The sequence below is a fragment of the Bufo gargarizans genome, chromosome 11 (genome assembly GCF_014858855.1).
Source record: "Bufo gargarizans isolate SCDJY-AF-19 chromosome 11, ASM1485885v1, whole genome shotgun sequence".
In the NCBI taxonomy this organism is placed as follows: Eukaryota; Metazoa; Chordata; class Amphibia; order Anura; family Bufonidae; genus Bufo; species Bufo gargarizans.
Window position 1 is genome coordinate 41,774,987 of NC_058090.1, and position 20,796 is coordinate 41,795,782.

Consider the following 20,796-nt stretch of genomic DNA (forward strand, 5'->3'; position numbering starts at 1 on the left):
GCCTGGCGGTTACTGACAGCCGACCAATGCTGACTGCCACATCTAAAGGTCTGCCGATATGTAAGGCTCACTGTAGTACAATACAGCAGTTTATGTCCACATTTATTGCGTTTGCGTACCCAGTAGAACCCACCCAACAATTTAAAGAACGTGGTATGTCTTAAAAGGCACAAGCTGAGCACAACATATTGGGCACTGAAATGACATATCCGTGGACAACTTGCAATTTTTATTTTGCACTGTCCCCTGCTCATTAATTTCTGCAAAATACCTGTGGTGTCGAAATAATGACTTAAAGGGCTTCTGTCATCAGGAATATGGTTATTAAACTGGCTGACTTCAGACATGTGCCATTGTCAGCTGGAGCTAACAGTCTTTATACCTTCTTTCTAGGTGTCTCCGTTTATGTGAAAAATAAACTTTTATTTTATGCAAATGAGCCTCTAGGAGCAAAGGGGGTGTTGCCCCTACTCCTAGAGGCTCGGCTCTCCTTCCTCTGGCCACGCCCTCAACATGTTGATTGACAGGATCAGACAAGAGGACGTAAACTCTGCCTGGCCCTGACAATCACAATGTTGGGGGCGTGGCCAGAGGAGGGAAAACGGAGCCTCTGAGAGTAGGGGCAACACCCCCATTGTATCTAGAGGCTCATTTGCATAAAATAAAAGTTTATTTTTCACAAAAACGGAGGCACATAAAAAGGAGGGACAAAGTCTGTTAGCTTCAGCTGACAACGGCACATGTCTGAAGTCAGCCAGTGTAATAACCATGTTCTTGATGACAGAAGCCCTTTAACCCCTTGATGGGTGGAGTTTCCAAAATAGGGTCACTTATTTGGGGTTTTCACTGTACGGGTCCCTCAGAGTCTCTTTAGATGTGATGTGGATTAATCTCGGACAACCAAAGGCGAGCCCAAGTCACTCAGTGCACCCTTGCTCCTCTCCCAGTCGCACTCTCTCCTTCTTGATTGGCAGGGAAGAGTACGCAGGAACCTGACCTTGTAGTGAAGGAGAGGGGGGATGATCTGCCTGCGGGTTACCACTAATTGTCAGACTTGACCTGTCCTTGATGTTTGTAACAATAACTAGTGCAGCTGGGGCTCAGCAAGTACAGCTTGTGGGTCCTGCACGGTATACGGGCATTCATAGATCATGTCTATTTGTGTAATAATGACATCATGTTTCTGTATTCTGATCAGGATGACTTCCAGATGGAACTTCTCATTGAAAGTCCATTGCGATGTCTGGTGCTTGCTGGTCAAGTAGCAGCTGAGATGTGGAAGAGAAATGGCCTCACAATATTAAGCCAGGTACAAAGAAGTGGGGAAAGTGCTGCATTCAGGTTATGATTACACTCACAGAACAATAGATGTTTTGCCTGGTGACCATATTCCAAACTTCACAGAACGGGCATACTTTGCACTGTGCCGCCCTAATCCTCTGGCTGATTGGGCAGTACTAAGTGGTACACGCTTGTAATTCACCGAACATGAGAATAGGTTGGCTCCTGTGCTTGCCTTCCTTTTGTTGGCCAGCAGAGAGGTGGTCGGGCCCCTGTGTGTGCTGCTGCTAGGAACCCAACCAGGAGCATAGAGAAGATTGTAATAGCCGCTGCTGTCTGATGGTGGCCGTAACCAGTGGCCATAATAGAAAGGATAAGGAAGAGATCTAGTTTACACCACAGTAGATATCTCCTAAATGGGGAAGAATTGAAAATAAAGGTAAATTAAGATCTTCAAGATAGGAGTATCGCTTTTAAAAAAAATGTGATGCCGTCATGCAGCTAATATTGGAAAGCGTCTAGAGCCCCTGTTAGAATATCTAAATAGGCTTATGATTTTATGTTCTGGTGGGTCTCATATTGTATAACTGCTTCAAACTATCTTTATCTGCTGTGTTCCTTTTTAGGTTTTCTACTATCAGGATGTGAAATGCAGGGAAGAGATGTATGATAAAGACATTGTGATGTTGCAGGTATTTGCATACAATCCATGAAGCGCTAATTCCAATAATTTGCTGTATATAGCCTCCACCTCTGAAAAAATTACAGAGAATGTGCACTTTAAAGGGAACCTGTCACCAGTTTTAGGGTGTCCTAACTAAGGGCAACATAAATAAGTGACCGATTCTCTTAGCAAAATGCTGGGTCACTTTCTTTAATTGACCCAGTCAATCTGCCAACATCTTGTATTGAAAAGCTCCAGCTCATAATGATGAGTCCTGAATATTCATGAGCTCCTGACTCTCCCCGCCCACCTGCTGCTGAATGACAGTTCCATATGAATCAGCAGCAGGTGGGCAGGGGAGTGGCTATAGCTGTTAATTAAATATACGCTGGACTCAATGACATCACGCTGGACTCAAATCAGCTCATTAGCATGCGGCATCTTTGTGTGTATATTATGAGGTAACCATCTGTCACACCAGTAAGTGAATACATCTAAGGCACTTTAGTAGTTAATGGTTGTATATAATTAGTTAGATTATAATCAAATATCCACATGACAGGTTCCCTTTAAGCCGTTCCAGCTTCTTCTACTGACTGTAGGTTAGCGAGACTACAGATTTTTCTATAACTTCAGACTATTGCCTCTGCTCATGACACAGGGGGAGTAGTAGTCTGTATCCACTTCCAGCGATTGTCTTCAGTGGGTTGTCTCACTTCAGCAAATGTCATTTCTCATGTAGAATAAAGAATGCGGCACTCGCCATACTCTCTACACATTACCGGGAAAGTTACCACAAGGCACTTACTAATGTATTGTGATTCTCCATATTGCCTCCTTTGCTGGCTGGATTAATTTTTTCATCACATTATACATTGCTCATATCCAAGTGTTACGACCACTGCAACAGCGTATATACGGGGTGGCAAGGCTGGCGCTTTTTCCTACAGTGTGCAAGCACAGCCACTGCTGCTGGATTACAGTGTGGCCGTAACCATAGAAACGAGCAATATTTATTTTTATAAAACCTAATGATTTACTGTAGAGGAAACATTTCTACTATTTTTTTTTTTTTTAGTATGTAATGTATTTTCATTTCCCCTCTTTAGATTGGGGCATCATACATGGATCCAAATAGTTTCCTGCTAATGGTGCTGGACAGATATGAGCTTGTAGAGGCTTTGTCTAAAGTTTCTATGCCATCCAAAGACTTGGTAAGACTTTTAACCCCTTTGTCAGACAATCAGTGCTAAACATTTTGTTGGCAGTTTTCAGGACATAGATATTGATGACCTATCCGCAGTACACCCCGCAAACCACCGATCAGCTTTTTCGGCCGGGGGCCGGCGATGTATACTATACATTAGATAGAAGGCTTTGTCCACTATGTAATTTCCTTTGTCGGCATGCTGAAGCACCGCTGCAGTACCCCAGCATGGTTGCTATACAGTGCACATAGCCTTGTGCTTCCAGGTATGTAGTTTCTGGCGGTTTCCTGAAAGAGCAGAATGTGTGGGTGCAGGGTGTCGGCCCCCACCTGATATTTAGGACCGGTCCTTAGAATAGACCATCAGTGTCTATGTAACAGAAAACTACTTTAAATGAATAGCCATAAAAGTTATAGACAATTTACTGTAGACTTGTGACCACAAAACGTCACTGACAATCTCAGTGCTAGTAACAGCGTTGTGCTAATCGTATGTTATGGGGCTACGTTCACCTGTTTGGATCCAGTCTGCTGGCTGGTATGTCAGTTTATCTTGACACTACGCTATTCCTTACAGTGAAATATATATATTTAGCTGTGTTTTTTTTTGCCTATGCAGTGGTGTATGTTGGTTACTTTTCCAAGCCTAACTTTTTACTAGTTTCAGTGTTCGCAGGGCTTATCTGTATTTCCTTGATTATTACTGAAAATGTGGTCTTGGTGTTTCCCATGAAGTGCTGCTGCCAGCCAGGTGCATGTACATGGAAGTCAGCACGATCTGTGCCGTCAGCTCCTGTGCAGGGCTGGTCCTAGGTAGCGACAGCAGCACAAGCCGCCGCATGGCACCGGCTCTGCTCCTGTGCAAGGAAGACAGCACAGATGGGGCAACGGGGGCGTTGTCGTTACACCCAGTTCTTGTAACTGCCAAGACCTATGCACTTCGATTGACAGGACCAGGCAGTGAAAACGTCATCACACCTGGCCCTGTCAAAGTGCAGAGGGTGCGGCAGTTGAAGAGAGACCTGAGCCTCTAGGTGTAACAACAACGCCCCCATTGCTCCTAGAGGCTCATTTGCATATATTACAACATAATTATTCTCAGCAATGTGGACACATATGAACATGGGACCAACACAGATGTCTTTAGCTGCCAAGGACACATATTAACAGGTCAGCCAGTGTCATAGGGACAAATCTGCTGACAGATGCCCTTAAGGCTACTTTCACACTGGCGTTTCTGGGTCCGCTTGTGAGATCCGTTTCAGGGCTCTCACAAGCAGCCCAAAACTGATCAGTTCAGCCCCAATGCATTCTGAATGGATAAGGATCCGTTCAGAATGCATCAATTTGGCTGCGTTTGGCCTCCGTTGCGCTTTTTAGACGGTCACTAAAACATAGCTTGCAGCGTTTGGTGACCGTCTGACTATGAGGAGCCAAACGGATCCGTCTAGACTTACAATGTAAATCAATGGGGACGGATCTGTTTTTTACTGACACAGTATGGAGTAATTGAAAACGGATCTGTCCCCCATTGACTTTTAATGTAAGTCAAGACGGATCCATTTTTTTAATGAATAATGCAAACAAATCCGTTCTGATTGGATACAAGTGTTTGCATTATTGGTGCGGATCCTTCTGTGCAGATACAAGACGGATCTGCACAAAACGCGAGTGTGAAAGTAGCCTAAAAGGCGTAAAGGAAAACTCCAGTGAAAAACTAGGAACTCGGCTATAACCTGTATAGAGTGTTGCAATAATGTAGAAACTGTACCAGAAAATGTGACTATATTATTGGCTTTTCTTAGATGAGAATTACCATATAATGTTTGTCAACTAAGCTCGTACCAAGTTGGGAAAGATTTAGAAAAGATTCATCATAATTTATGCTGTCCTACAATTGTCAAGCATTATTGTCACTTATTGTGTTCTCCTATATCTATTTCCTCATTGTAAAAATCCTATCATGGCTGGAATTTTTTCTATACTTAATATTAATGGATTGTAGTAGGATCGAGTACAACTAGAATGGTATCATTGGTGTCAAGTTCTAAGTACACAGATTCTGAACATTTATATTTTGCTTAATGCGATCTATCGTTACGTTTCTTATATTTTTAGGACCAGGCGAGGCAGTGGAACAGTCTAATTGAGGAAATGCTACATGTTCTCATTTGCATTATTGGTAAGAACCTGTCCATTTTGTGGCAAAGCAACCAAGACGGGAAGGTGAAGCTATTAAAGTTGGATTTATGTGCAAAATGTGCTGCAAAACATAGCAGCCCATGAAATATTTACTCTGAAGATGTAGCTTGTGATAGGAGCCTAAACTTCTTGTCAAGTTAATTTACTTATTGAATGTATCATTAGTAATTAAGCAAATGTCAGAGACAGCCTATTGCCATCTAAGACATTGGAAAAATTGTCAGCATTTGTAAATTGTAACATTTAGGGTCCATCCACACGACAGTAAGTGTTTTGCAGTCACGGACACCAGCCGGCATTATGCGGAACGCAAACGGCCAGCTCTATGATAGAAATGCCTATTCTTGTCCGCAATCGTGGACAAGAATAGGACATGCTCTATCTTTTTTGCGGGGCTGCAGAACAGATCTACGGATGTGGACATTGCGCTGAAATGCATTAAAATAAATGGGTTTGCACTCTTTCCGCAAAATTGTCGAATGGATGCGGATCCAGAAATACAGACATGTGAATGAACCCTTAATTCAAATGAAAGCTATCCCTATGTAGATATTTGTCAGCCATGCACATAGGATGCAAATATATATATATATATATATATATATATATATATATATACATACAGTACAGACCAAAAGTTTGGACACACCTTCTCATTCAAAGAGTTTTCTTTATTTTCATGACTATGAAAATTGTAGATTCACACTGAAGGCATCAAAACTCTGAATTAACACATGTGGAATTATATACATAACAAAAAAGTGTGAAACAACTGAAAATATATCATGTTCTAGGTTCTTCAAAGTAACCACCTTTTGCTTTGATTACTGCTTTGCACACTCTTGGCATTCTCTTGATGAGCTTCAAGAGGTAGTCACCTGAAATGGTCTTCCAACAGTCTTGAAAGTAAAGAAAACTCTTTGAATGAGGTGTGTCCAAACTTTTGGTCTGTACTGTGTGTATATATATATATATATATATATATATATATACCGTATTTTTCGCCGTATAAGACGCACTTTTTCTTCCCCCAAAATGGGGGAGAAATGCCCCTGCGTCTTATACGGCGAATGCAGTCAGTTTTACATCGCTGGCAGCGATGTAAAGAGAGCGAGGACTCGGGGAGGGACTGGGAGGAGGAGCTGGGGCCGGCAATAGCGGCGGGGCGGTGCAGTCACTGTACTAAAGGCCCGCCCCGCCGCTCCGGTGTACTAATAAAATATGTCATATTCAATGAATGGTTATTAAATATGCCCCTTTATGCCTAATAGTACCTTAAATCCTTAGCGCTTCAGTAGTAATGCAGGCTGGGCGGGCGGCAGCGTAACTCCCTGATGTCACGTGCCTGCGCCGCCTACTTTATGAATGAAGCAGGCGGCGCAGGCAAGTGACGTCAGTGAGTGACGCGCCGCGCCGGCTGCCCGGCCTGCCGGCATTGTACTGAAGCGCTTCGGATTTAAGGTACTTTTAGGAATAAAGAGGCATATTTAATAACTATTAATTGAATAAGACATATTATATTAGTATACAGGAGCGGCGGGGGATCTGTGGATGGCACAGTTATGGGCTGGGAGGGTCTATGGATGACACATGTATAACAGTGCCATCCACAGATCCCCCCCTGTAACAGTGCCAGCCACAGATCCCCCTGTAACAGTGAAAGCCACAGATCCCCCCATAACAGTGTCTGTCATCCACAGTTCCCCCCTAACAGTGTCCGTCATCCACAGTTCCCCCCATAACAGTGTCCGTCATACACAGATCCCCCCATAACAGTGTCAGTCATCCACAGATCCCCCCATAACAGTGTCCGTCATCTACAGATCCCCCCATAACAGTGTCCGTCATCCACAGATCCCCCCATAACCGTGTCCGTCATCCACAGATCCCCAGTAATAGTGCCATCCACAGACCACCTAGTTCCAAACCCACAGCACACCTTTTGGTTAAAAATATTTTTTTTCTTATTTTCCTCCCCAAAAACCTAGGTGCGTCTTATACGCCGGTGCGTCTTATACGGCGAAAAATACGGTATGTGATGTGTACAGTATAAGTGCTGGGAGGCATGTATATCGCACCCAGATACCTCAGCTGGGTGAGATAACTGAAATCCAGAAAGCTGCAGTGGTTTCAGCAAAGTGTAGTTTGCTGAGACCGTTTTGTCTAGATGTTGTTCTGGGCTGGATTATATGTGGACTGGGGGTTAGGTTTGGTAGTGGGATCTGCCAGTCCACACCCTTCCACTACATGTATTGTCTTTTGCCGGAGGTGATCGCAGGTGAGGCCTGCTGCTGTAATCAAGGAGGGATAAAACAACCCTCTGTGTATGACTTGGAGGGAGAAAGGCTGAGGAACCCCGAGAGAGGGGAGCCTGAGAGGCTCTGTGTTGTCTCAGCCAGGAGGGCTGAGGGGCCACGAGACTTTGTAAAGCCTGAAGTTTGGGGGGGCCCAGCGACGCCTACGGAGAGTGTCGCACGGTCAGAGTAGGGAGAACTTCTGGACCATCTCCCCCCAAGGGTGCTGGTATGGTCACAGCCTGGAGGCTGCTGGACCATATATGGCTGAGGAAGCCGGATCTAATCCCGTGTGTGAACGGCGCTCTATAGGTGAGGTAGCGACAACACGTGTATTAGGTAGAGCCCAGATGGGCAGGTGTTTATTTTCGATGTTTATGTGTGTGATGGTGCTGAAGTGCCAAAATAAAGCACCTTTTGTACTTGAACCCTGTTGTCAAAGGAGAAGTCTGTGATTGCGACCCCCTGAGAGAGAGCGATCCCTTACAATATATATACACATAAGATATCTATATATATACTGAAGAATTTTAGTGACTACGCATGCAGTCAATATGTTTAAATACATTTCTTTGATATCATTATAAATTCTTGTACAGGTGAACGGTATATGCCGGGTGTCAGCAATGTTACCAAAGAGGAATGCATGATGAGAGAAATTATCCATCTCTTGTGTATTGAACCCATGGCTCACAGTGCCATTGCTAAAGCCTTGCCAGAAACTGTAAGTATAGCTCCTGCTATAAACCCCACAATGCCAAAGTAAAGAAAGAAGGAGCATTGCCACATGTGAATTTGTACCTGGAGATATCATCCTTTAAAATACCTCAGTAGATGTGTTTTCTTAAATCCAATAATTTCTTGTTCCCACGAGTACACTATTGGAAGGGCAGGATATTCTTTTGCATTCTTCATCCTCTTTTAGCTAGATACAGTACAGAATGCATAATACTGTAATATAATTCTGAATAATAGGATATTTTGTGATTACCTGTAAAATCCTTTTCTCGCTGAGTTCATTGGGGGACACCAGGCGGCACTAAGCAAAAAAAGTGTTATCTCCTTCTCTCAGCTAAACCCCTCCTGCAGACACTGAGCTAATCAGTTTGTACAAAAGCAGTAGGAGCAGCCAGGAGAAGCCCACAGAAGACAATAAAAAGGAAGAAAACTGGAGATGGGTCATCATCAAGAACCAGAAGGACCCATCTAGGAGAACCAGCAATGTACATACAGGGTGGGAGCTGTGTCCCCCAATGAACTCAGTGAGGAAAGGATTTTACAGGTAAGCACAAAAAATCCTATTTTCTTGCTTGTATCATTGGGGGACAAAGAAGACCATGGGACGTTAAAGACGACTTTTCACTAGAATAAAAAATCTAAACTAACTATACAGACATGTAGAGCGGCGCCCAGGGATCTTCCTGCACTTACTGTTATACCTGGGCGCTGCTCCGTTCTCCCGGTATAGCCTCCGGTATCTCCATGTCTGTATAGTTAGTTTAGATTTTTTTATTCTAGTGAAAGGTCCTCTTTAAATTCCAGAACAAGAGGGGAGAGAAGCCGTCTGATTCTCCATAAAAGGCTGACTGAACTGGCAGACCTAATCGGAATCTGCAGACAGGAACCAGAGATAGGAAAAATACTGTGCCAGGAAGAGAGTGTGGACCCCGAACGCCACAAAACCCCAGAAAAAAACTGGTAACAGAACCAACACCACCCACGCAGCACCCCACAGCAGGAAGGGGGCATAGGAGAACCCAATGGCTATGAACACTGGCCGAGCAGGCAGTAAAAGTATGTGAGGTAGCACAACTACTCGCCCTGCGGAAGGGGAGAAGTAGAAGCAGCCGATGCGGCCTAGTAGAAAACCAGCACTTAGAGGTGACAACAAGGGCAGCACGACCGCTCGACCCGGTGAGGGGAGCCATGCAGACAACTCACATATGCATACCCAAACCCCACACGGAGGGAATGCTGGTGCTGTCACCGTAGTAGATTGTAGAGGCAATGCGGTACATGTAAAAGGAACAAGGCGCTAAGCCAGCGCCATAGAAATTGGTATGTTATGCCAGGTACAGAATACGTACTAATGCCCAGCAGAAGTGAGCAAACCCCTCAGCCGCAGCGTGTCATGGCAGAACATAAGCAAAGTGCCCCTTGTGGAAGAAGGAAATGTAGACACGATCCAACTACAACTAGCGAGAAGGCACCAAGCCTCCCATGCCTAGAAGGAGGAATGCTAGGTAGATACCGCCGGAATGCCAGGGCGGATACTCCACATGGAGGAAGGGGATGTGGAGAAAACCATAAATGTAGTTCCCCGCCCATGCATCATGTAAGCCGCAGTTGAAGGATGAACGCAAAAATCCCCCCTGGGAAGGGTTCACGCAGTAGTAGCCTCTAGGGTCAGAGGAGAGACTCCACCTGAACATGGGGACAACAGCAATAGCCACCAAGAATTAGTGCTAGTGCAACACTCCACCTGAGAAGGAAGAAAACTGGTAATCAGAGCAGACGTTCCACCTATAGAAGGAGTGTGGATGACGGGCGTGCCAATGACAATCAACCAAATGAGATTGCCCCTCCCAGGGACTCAAGGCATGAGGAAAGGTACGAGGTATGCCAACGGCACGTTAGAGCTACAGGCCGACCTGGAAGACAGAGGCTGCCACATAGGTGCCAGACACCAATCCAAACTAAGACTACCTGAGGAGGGGGGTAGTGTGAAGCAGTCACGGCATCCAGCAGTAGTGCCAAAATACCACCTATGACGGGGGATAAGGCGATTGTAGGTACCGTGTCTAGCCAATAGGCCACCAATGTAACGGGATGCTATGCGACAAGGAACAAATGAGAGTAGTCGCGGTAGACAATGTTGAAGCAATTACTCCACTGAAGAAAGACGGATAATGTAATAGGAGGAACAGTTTCCAGGTAGTGGAATTACTCCGCTGACGGAAAGAGGGGAACCGAAAAGATGTACAGGGTCCACTGATAGTGCAAGCACTACTGGTTGTGCAACTACTCTGTCAATTGGGGGGAGGGTAATGCTGCAGGATCTCTAGCACGAAATTGTGGTGCAACTAATCCCCCAATAGAAGGGGGAAAGCCGACAGGACAGATGATATCCAGTATGAGAGTAATTATTCCGCCTGTGGAGGGGTTAATGCAACAAGACGTATGGTATCCGGGGGCGGCCTGGAGTACAGGCGGGGCCGACCAGAAGAACTTCGGGTTGGGGTGGTGATGTAGGGAGAGAGCAGAGTGCACTGGAGGCCAGGAGCGGGCGTACTGATGCCCCGAGTAGAAAAGCGGTGGCCACCCAAGGAGACATGCGAACCCCGGGACTGTCTCGCAGGGGGTGGATGGGGCTGGGGACCGGAGGTGGAACCGAGGTGGAGAGTCACCAGATACAGGGGCCAAGGCTTAGGAGAAACAACATAAATTCCTGTCCTGTCTTCACTTAGAGAACACAGGAGAAGGGGGCTCAGGCATAGGGGGGGCCAGCAGGGGAGGTAGGTAATATACTTACCCAGATGGTTTCTGCCCACCCTGATTCCAGCAGTGTTACCTTCCTCAGTGTGCTGCTCCTTGGGGAGGGTGACTACACCGGTAACAGCGGGGACTTCCAGAAGTAGTAGCAAGGTGACACTGTAGCTGGCGGGTAACAGCGGATTTGAGATCCACTGTTCCTCATGGTCTTCCAGAGGTGGGGAACGAGCAGCAGGCTTGAGGACCTGATGGTCTCCCCCCTCAAGTGTGGGAAAAACAGGTGGTGAGAGCCCACCTGCAGCCCAAACCTGAAAAATAAACCAAAAAGGAAAAACGTTGGCAGACCTGCAGAAAAAATGTCTGCCTCCTACGGACACTAAGCTCAAACTGATTAGCTCAGTGTCTGCAGGAGGGGTATAGCTGAGAGGAGGAGCTAACACTTTTTTGCTTTGTGTCGCCTCCTAATGGCAGCAGCTATACCCATAGTCTTCTGTGTCCCCCAATGATACGAGCGAGAAATACTAGTATCTATTGATATCGGTCGCTGAGTTGCAGTGGTTACATGTAAAACACTCCCTTGAATCCTATTATTCTTTTTGTACATTTGCAGGAGAATACCGACATTTGCTTGGATGTTCTTATCAACAAAGTGGCTAATTTTAAGTAAGTGTTTAATATGTGATTGTTACATCTGTTGACTAGTTGTACGCCATATATTAAAGGGAATCCATATAACTAAGGTATGTTCGCTGGGTGTATTTTTCCATCTAGCACTTAATCAGCAGGGTTTTCAGGTGTATATGCTGCAGATGCGAATGCGGGTTTAGTCCCATCGACTAGAGCCACTCTCCGTGAAGCCCATCGTCATGGCAAGAATTGACACGTGCATTCCTTTTTCTTTTTTTTTTTTTTTTAACTGAATCACCTTCTAAACTACTGCGTGGATTCCATGGAGAAATCCTGTGGATTTTGTTGCAGAATAGACACCAAACTCTGAATGGAAAATTCTCTGCGTAAACATACTCGAAACATAATCCTTACCTAAAACTCTAGTCCCTAGTCTTTTTTGAAAATCCTCTAATAGTTTGAGATCAACCTGAGATACTTGTACGGCAACGGGCAAGGTAAATACTAAGAATGAGCCAGTATTAGCCTGGATCTTGCTCGGAAAGTGAGCTAGCATGCAGAGGTGAAATTGATAATAATTAGGGGCACTGCAGGGGCTGGCTTCTGCAACGCATCTTTACAGTTGGGAGACTGCTTTCTTTTGCACATGGGATTAGGACCAAGTTTTTCTCCTTGTCACTTGGTTTTGAAATCTTGGAGTCTGTTTGCTGATATCTTTTATGTCTCAATAGCATATAAGAGATGTGGTAGGCTTAAAGGGGTTGTCTCACGTCAGCAAATTTATCATGTTAATACAAGCCATTTACTAATGTATTGTCCATATTTTCTCCTTTGCTGGCTGGATTCAGCTTCCATTGCATTACACTGCTTGTTTCCAGGGTTTACCGCCTTGCAATCCAGCAGCGGTGGTATAGTCTTCAAGCATGGCTAACTTTGCATTAAATGTTCCTTTTCTTTTAGAAAGCCAGGGGTATCAGGACATGGAGTTTATGAACTAAAGGATGAATATCTTGACCAATTCAATGTGTTCTTCTATCATTACACCAAAACCCAACGCAGTAAGGTAAAAAAAGACGCTGACTGATGTTTACGTAGTTTTGATTCATCAATAAGAAATGGGTGGGTTAATGGGCTTTGTATTAATTTAACAAGCCTGTGTGACTGATTTTGCACAGCTCTATGTAAGTAGTGCATAATTATAGCAGTTGTTCACTTTGGACTTTTCCTTTTTTGTTCCCTTGTGATAAGCTAATCATGGGCCTCCAGCATCCAACTCTAACGTGTGAGGGTATTTAGCAGCTAGAGTTTAGTGTGTCTGCAGCGCCCCCACAGGAGAATTGAAGCATAACACCGTGCATTTGAGGCATGGAATTAAAGGGATTCTGTCACCTCTTTTTACCCTATAGAGATGCGGACATGCACGACTAGATTGCCGCTAGCATGTAGCATGTCCGCAATATACCTGTCCCATATCTCTGTGTGGTTTTATTTAGGGGAAAAAAAGATTTTATAGATGTGTAAATCAGCCTGGTAAGGAGCCCAAGGGGCTGTACTAACCGTTCTGGAGCCCAGCCACGCCCCCTGTGAAGGAGCCCAGGACCGCCTGTAACCAGCAATCTCCTCCTTGCTCACGAAGTCAGATCGTCGTACTCTCGCGATGTGCAAACTCGCGCATGCTCAGTGCCGGCATAGTGTTCCTTCCCTGTGCTGGCATTAGCCTCAGGGAAGGAACTGCGCATGCGCGAGCTCACGCATCGTGAGATTACGGCGACCTGACTTTGTGAGCAAGAAGGAGATTCGTGGATACAGGCGGTGATGGGCTCCTTCACAGGGGGAGCGTGGCTGGGCTCCAAGAACAGTTAGTACAGCCCCTTGGGCTCCTTACCAGGCTGATTTTTATATATATATATATATATATATATATATATATATATATAATATATATATATATATATAATTTTTTCCCCTAAATAAAACCACACAGACCTATGGGACAAGTATATTGCGGACATGCTAGCGGCGATCTAGCCGTGCATGTCCGCATCTCTATATGGTAAAAAGAGGTGACAGAATCCCTTTAAAGGGCTTCTGTCACCCCATTAAACCGATTTATTATTTTTTTTCTTTACTAATAATCCCTAAACTGCGATCTCATCATACATAAGCTAATTAATGATTTTTGTTCAGTAGAATTTGTTAAAAATTGATTTTTGAAATATGTAAATTACTTTGCTACCAACAAGTAGGGCGGCTACTTGCTGGTAGCAGCCGCGTCCTCCGATGGTAATGACGCCCCCTCTGCTTGTTGATTGACAGATCCCGTCCGCTGGCCCTTTCTCTGCTGGCCCTGCCTGTTTTGATTCAATATCTGGCGCCTGCGCCGCGGCCGTACCTCTCTTCAATCTGCGCAGGCGCACTGAGAGGCGGCCGCTCGCTCCTCAATGCGCCTGCGCCGGGTGTAGATGTGACGTCATCGGCGCAGGCGCATTGAGGATGGAGTGGCCGCCTCTCAGTGCGCCTGCGCAGATTGAAGAGAGGTACGGCCGCGGCGCAGGCGCCAGATATTGAATCAAACAGGCAGGGCCAGCAGAGAAAGGGCCAGCGGACGGGATCTGTCAATCAACAAGCAGAGGGGGCGTCATTACCATCGGAGGACGCGGCTGCTACCAGCAAGTAGCCGCCCTACTTGTTGGTAGCAAGGTAATTTACATATTTCAAAAATCAATTTTTAACAAATTCTACTGAACAAAAATCATTAATTAGCTTATGTATGATGAGATCGCAGTTTAGGGATTATTAGTAAAGAAAAAAAATAATAAATCGGTTTAATGGGGTGACAGAAGCCCTTTAAGTTCTTGACCAAGGGAAGATAAAATACTAAAATATGCAGTATTGACCTGGTAAATACCATTGTTTTTCCATTACCACCTCTTCGGTACAGATGACCTCACATTAACAATATGTGACTGCTACAGCCAATCACTGACCTTAGTGGTAAAACATTCAAGTGATGCAATGGTCAGGTGAACCAATGTCATAGTGGAGCCCAAGACTAGCTCCTTTAACATGAAGCTAGTGCTACAGATATATATTAATACACAGATCTGTATTTTGTTGGTTAATATTTCTACTTCAGTAGTTAACATTTTTTTTACAACTTTTTTTTTTTTCTTTCCACTTACAGGCTGACCACACACAGAAAAAACGGCGGAAACAAGAAAATAGCTCTGAAGGTAAGCCTGTCAACTCTCAATATCAGCTAACTAAGCTGGATATATATGTTCCATCGTAAACTACATTTGTTTGTGTATGAATTTACTCTGTACAGCGTTACCACCTCCACCTCCTCCAGAGTTTACTCCAGCTTTCCAGAATGTCAGTAACCTGCTGTGCTGTGATGTGATGATGCACCTTCTCCGGACTATCGTACAGAGGGCAGCAACACAGGATGCAATCTTGTGGACTGAAGGCATGATACAAATGGTACAGTAATGTTCATATGTTGCTATTATTCCTACCAACAGGAGTATATTATAGGCAGGGTAAAAGGGTCAATTGCACAGGGCCTCAACCACCTAAGAACCATCATCTCCCAGTTATTCCAACTCTTCCTAGAGTTCCCCAGCAAGCTTAGTGGAAAACATTAGATTGTTGATGAATCCACATCTGCTGACAATTATCCTATGTCTGTGGCCAGTTTAAAGGAGTTGTACAACCTCAAACAAATGTTTAGCGAGGGCTGATAAAGGGGGAAAGAAACACGCTCGCCTACACAATGCCGCTCTGTTCCAGAGGAGAGGTTCCCATCCTCGATGCCTCCAGTCCCCTGCGCATAGGAACTTTGACCTCCCATCTGTACTCATGTGCACCGCTGCGTCATTCACATTGTAGACTGTTGTAGTAACTGTAGTTCTTAAATGGGTTTTACCAACTTATAAAATAATGATTTATCACTATGATATTGCCTTTACTTTATGAATAATGTGGGTCTGACCCCTGGGGCCCCCACAACCCTGAGAATGCTCATTTAGCGCTTCATCCTCTTCTGGGCTTAGCAGTGGGGGGCACAAGAGGGGCACATGTACTGGGCACAGATAGGTAGGGATGTTGAGAGGGGCCCTGGAGATCTTGCATTCCCCTTCGCTCTCCTGTCTCTGCTGCTTTAAGTTACAACAGCCAGAGCTTCTTCCCTGCTGTTGTAATTTGATCCCTGCTTCATCTCTTTGGGACATACAGAAAAAGGAGACAGAAAGCGTCCTCTGCTCTGCTCACCACGGCTGAGTTAACATCTCCATCACAGGAGCAGAGCAACAAAAATAACCGAATTTCTGCATCTAGCACAAAAAGTTGCCAGACGGAGCACATTCAGTACCATAGGGTCCTGCATTTTACTGGACAAGAGTACAGCTTGTTGCATTATTATGTCTGATACTTTGATTGAATCTGCGACTGAGGTCCATAACCAAGGGAGGATTGGCCATAGATCTTACAGGGAAATTTCCTAGTCGGCTCGTGCGAAGTGGGCCGCCTGAGCCCTCCTCACTGCGGGCCAGTGGAAGTTTTTTGGGCAGTATTTTGTGATTTGAATGTGGTATTTGGCTCTGTTGGGGTGATATAATGTGCCACAATATGGTATTGCTGGCCCTGTCTACTTGTGCTGGCCCTGCCTTCCATCAATATGGACCCGACTACAAAACAGGCCCACGTTTAGTATTTTTTTCCAGGGCCACTTTACATTCTACTTTGCCCCTGTCCATAATAGAGCATCCAATGCAGAAGTGAATGAGCCATTATGTGTAAACAGACCTATATGTTCTTCTGTTCATTTATTTGCCAAATTTATAGTCTGTGTTCATTGTATATTTTTTATATCATTGTAGGCGCTTCATATTATAGCTCTGGGTTTGATAGAAGAAAAACGTCAGCTACAGAAGGCTGCTGAGGAGGAAGTGACATTTGATTTCTATCACAAGGCATCACGTAAGTAAGATGCTATTCTAAGTACATTGGGGGAATATTTACCAAGGCTGACTTTTCTAACTCCAGTCGTGATCTATATAGCGGTGGTGTAAGATGTGCTTTTACTTGCTGTCTTAGGTTTTGGCACATATGTAGGTATTCTTCTTGTGCACTAAAATAGAGCTGTTATATGATGACTCTCCCACGTGAGCAAACTTCCATAGTTTATTTTACAGTTCGAACCTAAATTCATATTTCAATAGGGTGCATATAATGGTAACACATTTGTTTGATGAAATATTCTTGTACTAGCAGGAATTGGAAGTTCAGATGTGAATTCCTCAAGTCTTGTGACTGTGCTAGAGAAGCTGAAAGCTGTGCCACAACTGGAGGCCCAGAAGGACATGATAAGCTGGGTATGGCAGGTAAGGACAGGTGTATATTGCATCTCTAGTGTGGGAAAGTTTTATCTCCGTCTCAATCAGCATGTGATCATGAACTATCATTTTATAGTAGATAAACTGGCATGGCTTTAGTATTAGTAGAAGTAGTAATCATACAATTGGAAGTCTTAATACACATTAGATAAATATCATCCAAACCTGCTGATTTCGGCAGGACTGGCCAACCATATGATGTGTGTAAGGGTGTTTTGATTTTCCCCCAGCAGCAAATGTCAGGGTAAAGAAGGATCAGAAGTTGGGTATTAACATTTAGTTAATTCACAGTAAAAAATAAGATAAAAACATCCTGCACGGTCTGATATACAAATCTGCGGATGTCGCTGGCCATATTATTGAAGAAAATCACAGAAGTAAGATAATAATGCACTTAGTAAAGTAGATGCAAGTATTATATATGGACAAAGTCCTCACTCTGATATGATAATATCTGAGACACTCAGCCAATATATTTTGATCAAAACACATCTGTGCCCGCCTACTAAGCGCCAAGGTGGTACCAGGTCAGGCGGGTCCTACGCTAAACCTACCTAAGCCATTAGGCATCTATGTTCAGGAGCGCCAGACTCCGCACATATGGTGTGCTGCCCCTAGTCACCTCCATGTGCATCAAGCAACCGATGGGAGGAGGAGCAAGCACACCCATATGTACCACCTAATCAAGGCGCTCTATTGGATAGGAAGGCCAAAAGTGCAGAGGAATGCTACGCCCAAGATAAAATAGGTGCACATTCACACTTGAAGGTGCCACTCCCTCAAGCAAATACTACATAGACAAAAACAATCACAGAAAAAACTAAGATAAAAACATCCTGCACGGTATGATATACAAAGTAGTAGTAGTAGTAGTAATCATACAATTGGAAGCCTTAATACACATTAGATGAATATCGTCCAAACCTGCTGATTTCGGCAGGACTGGCCAACCATAAGATGTGTGTAAGGGTGTCTATATTCTCCCCGAGCAGCAAATGTCAGGGTAAAGAAGGATCAGAAGTTGGGTATTAACATTTAGATCATCCTCCGCCAGAGGTGTCTAGCTGCAGCCTATTTCCCTTTCCCTATTGAGATCCCATGCACAATTGTGCATGTATATAAGGAAAAGAGGGGTCAGAAAGGAATAATTGACAGCCAAGCAAGCATTCGGCCAACAGCTATCTAATCTGTATGGCCTGTTTATGGTTGGTGCACCTAAAACATTGAGCCATGCTCAACATTGTATAGCTCACTTCCATTAACCTGATGTCTACACTGCCCACATTACTCAAGTGAACCAAATCTGTAAGGTGGAGGATCTATCGGTATTCCCATCTGATGCCACTCCTATAGGGTTTGGCCGCTTTATGGTTAGATTGTACAATCTAAGGTCATGTAATCCACCACATCCATCAGTAGTACCGAATTACTGTTTATTAGTTGCCTATTTCACATACAAGTGAATAGAGCGAGTACTTGTAATTACATTGCACTTGTGAGACAAGGAAGCTACGCTCACAAGGAGCTTTGTCTCCTCTTGAACCAGCTAATCGGCGGGGGTGCCGGGTGTATACTGCCTGCACAACTCCTTTAAGGGACATACCTTACTCCTTTAAGGGACATACATAAGATATTTTTTGTAGTTAGACTTTAATGAGCTTTTGTTGTTCTAGTTGTTGGAATCTGTGAAAAGGCTACGTGAGAAATCTGGCCAGACAGCAATCGCGATGTACTCCTCTGATGCTGGTAAAGTGGATGAGGTAAGCTGCAAAAGCTTAATATCTTATTTTTTTTCAATTCCGTCATTTAAGATATTGGGGCACTCACCGGTCTTAATATGCCCCTGCGCTGGCGGTCGATCGCCGAAGGTATGTAGAGGGCGTCGACCTCTACATAACTTTGCCGCATCTTCCGCCAATTTTAAATGTATGATAGCTTCCTTGCTGTCTTACATTTAAACCATTTTCTACACCTAAACCAGACATAGGCCCGTCTCCATGCTTGTACATGTCTCTCCCCCTTTTATAAACCTGGAGTGAGCGGGGAAGAAGTTACAGATTCTGCCGCAACATGTTGTGCAACAGAATCTTGGCCAGATACAATCCACAAAAGTGGCGTAAATCTGTTTGTAAATTACCCCCATTGTGTCTATACCTATTCAGCAAGAGGTCATTTAAACACAGTAGAATGCATGGTCAGGTTTTTTGTAGCCGTTCTCCTGTCTAGCTAATTGATGGAGCCCCTGAATGCAGAACCCTGCTCTAATAATGCAGCATGGCTTAAAGGTATATGGAAATTCAGGTTATAAACTAGGAGTGAAGTAAGAAGCTGAATGGAGAGCTACTGGGCAGACAAAATAATTTGGCTAGCTTTTTAAAGGTTTACCTGTTTATATGAACTATACTGCACTCATTTATCCTTTTACCTATGTGAGTAACCAATTTCCTATCTGCTTTTAGGGACAGAGCGCCCAAGACAAAGAGAAAAGAAAACGGAAGGCAGAAGCAGCAAGACTTCACCGCCAGAAGATCATGGCACAGATGTCTGCTATGCAAAAGAATTTCATTGAAACAAACAAACTTTTATATGACACCGCTCAGGAAGCACAGGCGACCTCCATTCCCATGGAGGAGAAGTGAGATATTTCATTAGCTAAGCCATTAGAAGATTCATTTGCTAAGCCTCACTATCTGTCATGACTGATGCAGAGACAGAGAAAGCGGGCAACAGTTTGGAATTCATAATTCAGAATCAGAGTATATTTGTTAATTCTAAATTGGGCAACAGCCAAATAAATTGTCACAAACAATCCCTTTAAAGGGAACCTGTCACCGGGATTTTGTGTACAGAGCTGAGGACATGGGTTGCTAGATGGCCACTAGCACATCTGCAATACCCAGTCCCCAAAGCTCTGTGTGCTTTTATTGTGTAAAAAAAATGATTTGATACATATGCAAATTAACCTGAGATGAGTCCTGTATGTGAGATGAGTCAGGGATAGGACTCATCTCAGGTTAATTTGCATATGTATCAAATCATTTTTTTTTACACAATAAAAGCACACAGAGCTATGGGGACTGGGTATTGCGGATGTGCTAGCGGCGAATTTAGCAACCCATGTCCTCAGCTCTATGCACAAAATCCTGGTGACAGGTTCCCTTTAAGCTTTAAATAGTTAAAGCCCCTTTAATATTGTTAGGACATTTTATAATGAGCAATTTCCTTATCGAAATTACATATTAAAATAGCTTTCTTTAGAAGTAGAAGAGTTTCCAGTAATACGTGAGCACTCCTCAGGGACAACAAAGGCTTTAATTTATTTCGGGCATGGAAAAAGTCTGTATATAATGTATTAGTAATTAAGCCATCACCCAATTAGCAGTTTCTGCAATAAAAAGCAGTAGCATTGATCTGAGCTGACAGTGGTGTACATAAAAGCAAGGGGGGTCCCGTCCCATAGCATGGACAAAATCAGGGCCACCATTATGCTCCCAGGTTTTCCCGCTCACGACAGAGGTGCCTAGGTGTTTGTTCTCCTCTCCACACAGTTTCCATAACCCTTGAGCCAATTTTCCACCCCTTGCTTGCTAAAATGACAGAGAGGGGAGTCCTGCAGAGTAGCAAATAGCATGG

General features: G+C 44.2%; 1 protein-coding gene across 2 annotated transcripts in view; it reads left to right on the forward strand.

The window, feature by feature from the left end:
• Positions 1-20,796, forward strand: part of UBR1 (ubiquitin protein ligase E3 component n-recognin 1) — a 121,460-nt gene that overhangs the window by 58,824 nt on the left and 41,840 nt on the right. Inside the window, exons 17-29 of one of the 2 annotated variants that reach the window (XM_044271645.1) lie at positions 1,199-1,309; positions 1,908-1,973; positions 3,055-3,159; positions 5,271-5,334; positions 8,248-8,372; positions 11,751-11,803; positions 12,728-12,830; positions 14,952-15,000; positions 15,096-15,250; positions 16,648-16,747; positions 17,039-17,151; positions 18,837-18,923; positions 19,623-19,798. In XM_044271645.1, the coding sequence (XP_044127580.1) occupies positions 1,199-1,309; positions 1,908-1,973; positions 3,055-3,159; positions 5,271-5,334; positions 8,248-8,372; positions 11,751-11,803; positions 12,728-12,830; positions 14,952-15,000; positions 15,096-15,250; positions 16,648-16,747; positions 17,039-17,151; positions 18,837-18,923; positions 19,623-19,798 (1,307 nt within the window). The remainder of the gene's footprint in view (positions 1-1,198; positions 1,310-1,907; positions 1,974-3,054; positions 3,160-5,270; positions 5,335-8,247; positions 8,373-11,750; positions 11,804-12,727; positions 12,831-14,951; positions 15,001-15,095; positions 15,251-16,647; positions 16,748-17,038; positions 17,152-18,836; positions 18,924-19,622; positions 19,799-20,796) is intronic. The other variant, XM_044271646.1, reaches the window with a different exon arrangement.